Below are 7332 nucleotides of genomic sequence, written 5' to 3' on the forward strand. Positions count from 1 at the left end.
AATTCGTCATGAATTTAAATTTTATTTAAAATTTTTTTATTAATTAATAAATTATTGTATATATAAAAAAATTTTATTTCTGACATTTAATTAAACGAATGAATAAACTTCTCAACCATGTCATCTAATTATAATGCTACCGGCTGCTGTTTCTTCTAAGTTCTAATACTTTAATTTCGTCGAATCAAATTCTATATTTACTTTTGGGTCAAACCACCCCATAATTCCATATGCGCCTGTCACACTTCAATAACATATGCTTTCGTTGTGTTGATCCAACTATATAGCAACTACTTCCAATTATATTCCACGGATCAATATCATACGATTCCCTGTCCTTTTTTCTTTTCATATTTTCAAAAGGGGCATAACTACTTTCCGTGATTGATTTTTCTTGCTACGTTTTTGTTCTGTCTACGTTGTTTCACTTGCTGAAGGAACAAGACTATTGGAATTTGGAACACTAGCTTTTACCCTTATTTAATTTCTTACCGTGGATCATATATGGGGTGGTTCAAAACTAAAAAAGCATACCTTTACTTACAGGATTCCTAGGGGAATATCCCGAATAATAATAATTGCTGGGTAATTTAATTAACCGTGCCCTATGTATGTGCTTTCATAGCTACACAAGCATCGAAAGTTACAAAGAATCTTACTAAAGATATTGGTTATTAAGGTTATTATTTATGTGTCTTAACATTAGCAAAACTCAATTATATATTTAAATCTAGTGACAGATTAGAGGGACTAAAAGTGTTTCCAACTCTTTCAGAGATGTGTAACCCAGACAATGGAACAAGAAACAGACAGCAGATGAACACAAATAAAATAAAAATAGAAAGAAATTATAAAGAAAGAGGAAAACAAAAAGCAACATTAATTATGCGCAAACTATTAAGTCTGAGTCTCTGAGCTATGAAAGTACCACTGATAATATAATGGGTGATGAGTATTTAATATAGCAACTAGGAGGAGGTTTCCTTTGTGCTTCAAAATTACTATATACATGTACATATTAAATGCTACTACATTGTTTCCTCCAGATTCTTTGCTATTTTAATTTCATCACTATGTATATTCAAATCAAAGAATTGTGTTCAAAACTCTCTTTTCTTATCCAAATGTGTCCCCCCCCAATTCATATTTCAAAGTGTTTACATTGATAAAGGAAATATCATAAATAAATGTTTTTCCCTCTCATGCAAAGGGACACACACAAAAAGTTAAAGTGCACATGTAACCTTGATATATACATTTAAACGGAATGAGAACCCTTGTTATATACATATTATTAGTACGGGTAATTTATTTAAAATATTTGTCTTCGTCTACTACTGGATACCATACTTTGCAGTTGAATTTTTATTTATTTGTATGTTGATGTGTATATTAGTAGATGGCCACTAGAGGGGCACATTGTCCCAGTCACAGAGAAAGTAATTATTTTACCGCATCTATGATCAATATCACGTGCATTGCACGACATTCATGGAAACAACAGACAAAATGTATTCATTTACTTCTTTTATTTTTTATTTTGTTAATCAGAAATGAGAAATTACTCATGAGTTGGAGATTCTTGGTAATTATTATGAAAAATACTAAATTCGTGTGTAAAAGGTTTGCAATTATGACTCTTGGGACCCTTTTTTTCAACCCTCATAAGTGTTGTTGGTACTACTGGATACTGTAGTAAGTGTGGGGAAGTTGTGAGCTTCTTAATCTGTTGTTATTATGTTATTGTGGTCCGAACTGTTAACAAATTAATCATCCAAAAATCCTATGACAATAATTACCACAGCATTCTGTTTGCATAGGTCAAGGTTTGGTCCAGCACTCTCATGCTTTCATCTTTTCATAACTTACTTTTTGGTTCTAATCTTTTTTCTTTTAAGAAATACTTGAGTGGCTTATTTTACGATATCTTGTTAATTTATAATTACATTTATCAAATTATTGCCGATGCGGCATAACTTGGGAGTATATTTTAGTTTAAAAAATAAAAGAATATCTTTTGTAATTTTCTCTCAAGTTGCAAAAAGCAGGGGTTATCTAGCATTTAATTTTGGGGTTGATCCAAGAAACGTGCACGCTTAAAAGAAAGACACGGATGGCTAAACCGAATGACCTTCGTAGCAGCAATTTCTAAATTCAATTGGCATATCTAATCTACCTGTTCTTTTTGTTTTGGAGTGAAGAAAATTCACGAATGAAAAAAAAAATGATGTGAAAGTAACAGTTGTATAGTACTAGTAGCACGCAGATAGATGCTACAATAAATATGGACAGCCTATAATGTTGACTCCTAAGATGCGTGAAATTAGTTAGGCCAAAATTATTTAATCGAACTCAAGAAGATTACTATTACTGTTAATTAGCATAGAGTGATGCTTTTTCCCTATAGAGTCCTTTAACTAGCAAACAAAACAAGAAGCGTCAGAAGGGTCAGAATAATATTTGAAAAGCGCAGGGAATGAATTTTCGCCATTAAGAAAAATGATGTTATGTATGTTCATTTTAAAGAAATGTTATGTAATCTCATATTGGAGCAAAATTTGGTTTTGATCAAATAGGGGAAAAACAAAACGAACAGAGGCTAAAAGAAAGGGCCAAAAGATCCTCCACTTAGTCACCATCACTCACTGATGTCTCAGATTCAAACAGAAACCTTTTTCAGGGTTTATATCCGAATAAGAATTGAGAAAGTACTTGCAAAATAGAAAGAAAAGAAAGAAAGAAACATAGGTGGTAATAACAGGTAACAACTGAAAATGTTTATATACAAGTTAAACAACTGTTTATACGTATAAAAAATAACGAGACTACATACATCAAAAGATCCCAGAAAATCCAAGTCTATTATCTGAAAATGAATTGAATGAGGTTAAGAAGAAGGAAAAGGAAAAACTTTTGAAGGGGCTGAGTTCTGTGGTATCATCCTCATCATCATCTCCTGCTTCTTTCTTTCTTCTTTCCTTTTGTTTGTTCCAACAAAGATAAAAGATTAAAGACTCCAGAATCTTGTTTTTGCTGCCTTGCCTAGTGCCTAATACAATCCAATTCTCATGGTGCTTCTTTAATGCTCATTTCTACCATTTCAATTGTACTGAAACTTTCATCATCTGTGACTATTGTGGACTGTGAATCAACCCCTGAACCTGCTTGAATCTCCTTGAACATCGCCATGACCTGAATCATTGTTGGTCTTCTCCAAGGCCTATCATCCAAACAAGCACATGCAACCTTCAAGTGCTGAAGAAGCTCAATCTCTAGGCTTGGCTCTTCCTTCATCAACTCAGGGTCAAAAACATCACTTATCTTCAACTTTGCATGCTGTTTCACCCACCCCACAAGATTATTATCACCAAAATCAGCTGAATCTGTTGGCCTTTTCCCTGTTAGAAGCTCCAACAAAACCACGCCATAACTATAGACATCACCTTTAGTTGAGCATCTAAAGCTTTGATAGTACTCTGGAGGCACATAACCCGGTGTCCCTGCCAGTGTGCTAACACTCAAATGTGTATCCATTGCACTCATTAGTCTTGCCATTCCGAAATCGGAGACTCTTGCTTCGAGATTCTCATCTAGCAACACATTGCTTGACTTCATGTCTCTATGAATGATGTGAGGGATGCAATTGTGGTGAAGGAAAGCCAATCCCCTAGCCGCGCCAATTGCGATTTTTCTCCTCACTGCCCAATTCAACTTGATGCCGGCTTTCTTCTGATCGTGCAGAACATCTTCAAGGCTTCCATATTTCATGTAGTCATATACCAAGAGCCTTTCTTCCCCAACCTTGCAGTATCCAAGAAGAGGAACAAGGTTCCTGTGCTTGATTTTCCCAATGGTTTCCATTTCAGCAGTGAATTCTCTATCTCCTTGTCCACTTACATGAATCAGTTTCTTGATGGCAACAAGGCTTCCATCCTTCAACTGAGCCTTATACACATCACCAAACCCTCCAGAGCCAATAAGACTATCATTGTGGAACCCGTTGGTGGCTTCGAGAAGATCTCCAAATGTAAGCTTCCTTAGAGGCTTCTCGAATGTGGCGAGGTTTATACTCAGAGCTTCCCGGGCACTGGTCAATTTCCAGCCACCATTGGCAGTGCCGGAATGCGAATTTCCTTCCACATAGGCCTCGAGCGCCGCTTCCTTTTTCTTCCTCCTCTTCCTAGCCTCAATGGCAATAATCATCAGACCAAATATGCAGAAGAGGGAGAATAGCAAGCCCATGGCCACACTCCCTGCAAGAGACGCCTGCTTCTTGTTATTAGACTTCTGATTCTGAGCACCACCGAGACCTGAGTCGGCAGTGCAGGGAGGAAGAGGCACTCCACAGAGACCAGAATTGTTCTGAAATCTTGTTGCCGGAAAGGTGTCGAATTGACCGGACTCCGGAATTAACCCGGCCAAGAAGTTGTTAGAAAAATCAATCTCTGTTAACAGGGAGAGACTAGTCAAGCTCTGTGGAATGGAGCCTTGGAGCCTATTGTGGGAGAGATCAAGAATGTTGAGGTTCTTCATGCTGCCAAGCTCTTGAGGAATGCTACCAGAAATGTTATTATGCCCCAAATTGAGAATGTAGAGATAGTACATTACACCAATCTCCTTAGGAATAGTACCAGACAACATGTTGTGGGAAATATCCAAGAAGATCATGGAACCATTATGGTTAAACGTTGGCTGAAGCTTACCTCCATAGACCCTGGTGAAGTTGCAGGGGTTCCTTGTTGAAATCCTGTTGAGCTGCTTCTGGTTGATCCCCGCGAACTCCAGCAAGTTCCCGGCGCCATGGCACTCCTTGCTCCCATCATTCTTTATGTAAACATAAGTCTTCCCACTGATGAAATTCACCGCAATCTTCCCCGACTGCTTGAAAAGCTCGGGCGGGATTGCTCCCGTCAGCTTATTGGTGTTGAGATCCAACCAAATCAAGCTGTGGCAGTCGCCCAGCTCCGGCGGAATGCTGCCGGAGAATGAGTTGTTGCTAAGCTTCAAGATCGCCAAATTCGAAAGCTTTCCAATCCAGGAAGGGATCTCTCCCGTGAGCCTGTTGTTTGAAAGGGAAATCCAATTCAATTGCGTGCAGTTGCTTAAACCGGCAGGGATGCTTCCTGTTAACTCATTGAAGTCCAAGATCAAATTCTGCAGCGTCTTTATGTTACCCAGTTCCTGCGGAATCTCACCGGTCAGCTGGTTCAACCATATGATCAAGTCTCGGAGGTTGGAGAGTGACCCCAAGGTGGAAGGGATACTTCCATTCAGGTAGTTGAAGCTCAAATCCAATCCCACTAGGTTGGAACAGTTGCTGAGAGTGGACGGGATAGAACCCGTGAAGTGATTATTCTGTAGGAACAGTTCCTTCAAACGATTCCTAGGATCTTGACACAGCCACTTTGGAATTGTACCATAGAAATTGTTCGAACTCAGATCCAAGGATTCTAAACTCACCATCTCCGTCAATGACTCTGGGAGCAACCCTTCGAACTGGTTAAACCCAACAGAAAGCTCCCTCAGCCCCTCCATTTTCACAAAAATCTCAATCGGTAACTCACCGGTAAATCTGTTAGACGATATATCCAACGAGATGAGAGACGAGCACAACGTGAACTCGTCGGGAACTGGACCCGTGAGGTTATTAGACGAGAGATCGAGTTCGACAAGCGTAGAGCAGAGACCGTCCCCCATGGCCACCGGAATCTGACCGGTAAAGTGATTGCCGGAGAGGTAAAGAAACTGGAGCGAACCAGTGGGGAGTGAGGGAACCGGGCCGGAGAACTGGTTACCGGAGACGTTGAGATAAACAAGTTCGGTGCAGGAGGAGACGACACGTGTAATGTCGCCGAAGTACTTGTTGGCAGAGAGGTCGAGGTGTTGGAGGGAGGAGCAATCGCCGAGGGAGGGAATGGCGACGGAGAAGTTGTTGGAGGAGAGGTCTAAATGCTGGAGGCTCCGGCAACTGGAGAAGTCGGTTACCCCGGTGAGCTTGTTGGACTTGAGGTTGAGCGTGCGGAGACCTGTACAGCCGGTGGAGAGGATCCAAGGGAGGACGTTGGGGCCGGTGAGTTTGTTATAGGAGAGGTCTACTACTTTGAGGTAGTTACCGGTTCGGAGTGTCCATTTGGGAGAACCGTTAGCGGGGAACTCGAGGAGGTTGTTGGAGAGGTTCAGGGATTGGAGCGCGTTGCACGACGACAGGAACGACATGTCGCTTAGGGAGCCTGAGATTGCGTTTTGAGAGAGATCTATGGTGGTTAGGGAGGAGGAGCACGAGTTTGAAGGGGAGGGAATGGGGCCAGTAAGGTTGGCGGATTTCAGGGACAGCACCTGCAGGTGGTCCAGTGGCAGGAGGAAGGTTGCCACGGCGGTGAGGTTGGTGGTGAGTGGGACGGAGGACAGGTCTATGCTTGTCACTGAGGCGCCGGCGCCGGCGGTAGTGGTGCAGGTGATGCCGGTGAAGGAACATGGGTTGGTGTTGGGGAGCCAGTTGGAAAGGAGGGAAGGGTTTGGGAGAGTGGCTTTGAAGCTGAGGAGTTGATGAGTTGGGTCTCGCGGAGGAGAAGAGGGTGAAGACGATGCCGCTGCCACTTGTACGGAAAGCACTCCGATGAGGAAAACAAAGAGAGAGACAGAGAGAGAGGTGTTGCGAGTATAGTGTGTAGGTTTCATGTTTTTTGTTGAGCTTGAGAGATAGAGAGGGAAGTTTGTGTGTATTGTGTATGGGCTTAGCTAGGTAGCTGGGATTAGGGTCTGAGCTCTGCCATTAGCGAGAGAAAGAGCTCCCAGAAGCTCTGGTCTAAGAGAGAGAGAGTGTGTGTTGGGAGATTTGAGATGTGAATATTAGAGAAAGAAAGAGAGTCAAAAGTCTAAGTAAGGATGGTGAGAAGGGTATTTATCAAGTTGAGGAGTGGACAGTGGACACACACAGCTGTTGCTCACATGCCATATGCCATGTGACGCTCTCTCTCTCTCTCTCACTTGTCTCAATATTTTTTTTGAAAAGTAATTTTATCAAATTTTAGTTAGTATATAATCAGTAAAAAAAAAATAAATTATTATATAAAATTTCATATCAATCTTATACTATTAAAATCATTATTGATGATTATAAATCATAAAAATTATTGGCTCTAACACTTTTTTTTTTTATTACCACACCCAGTCACCCACACCGGCACCCGCACCGCACCTTCTCTTTTTTAGTGGTTTCCATTCTTTGCTGTTTCCACATACTCACAACTACAGTATACAACTGATGGTTTGCTGATAAAAAAATTCCAAAATATTAGCAACACTGCAACAAATTTATTTTTAAAAGTTTAA

General features: G+C 40.7%; 1 protein-coding gene across 1 annotated transcript; it reads right to left on the minus strand.

The window, feature by feature from the left end:
* Positions 2728–6894, minus strand: LOC107622700 (protein BRASSINOSTEROID INSENSITIVE 1). Its single transcript, XM_016324683.2, has one exon. The coding sequence runs from the start codon at positions 6676–6678 to the stop codon at positions 3067–3069; it is 3612 nt and encodes a 1203-aa protein (XP_016180169.1). The 5' UTR covers positions 6679–6894; the 3' UTR covers positions 2728–3066.

This window comes from Arachis ipaensis, chromosome B10 (assembly GCF_000816755.2).
Source record: "Arachis ipaensis cultivar K30076 chromosome B10, Araip1.1, whole genome shotgun sequence".
In the NCBI taxonomy this organism is placed as follows: Eukaryota; Viridiplantae; Streptophyta; class Magnoliopsida; order Fabales; family Fabaceae; genus Arachis; species Arachis ipaensis.

Excerpts from the sequence above, each read along its gene's own strand:
- LOC107622700 (XM_016324683.2), bottom strand. The coding sequence starts at position 6,678 with ATGAAACCTACACACTATACTCGCAACACCTCTCTCTCTGTCTCTCTC.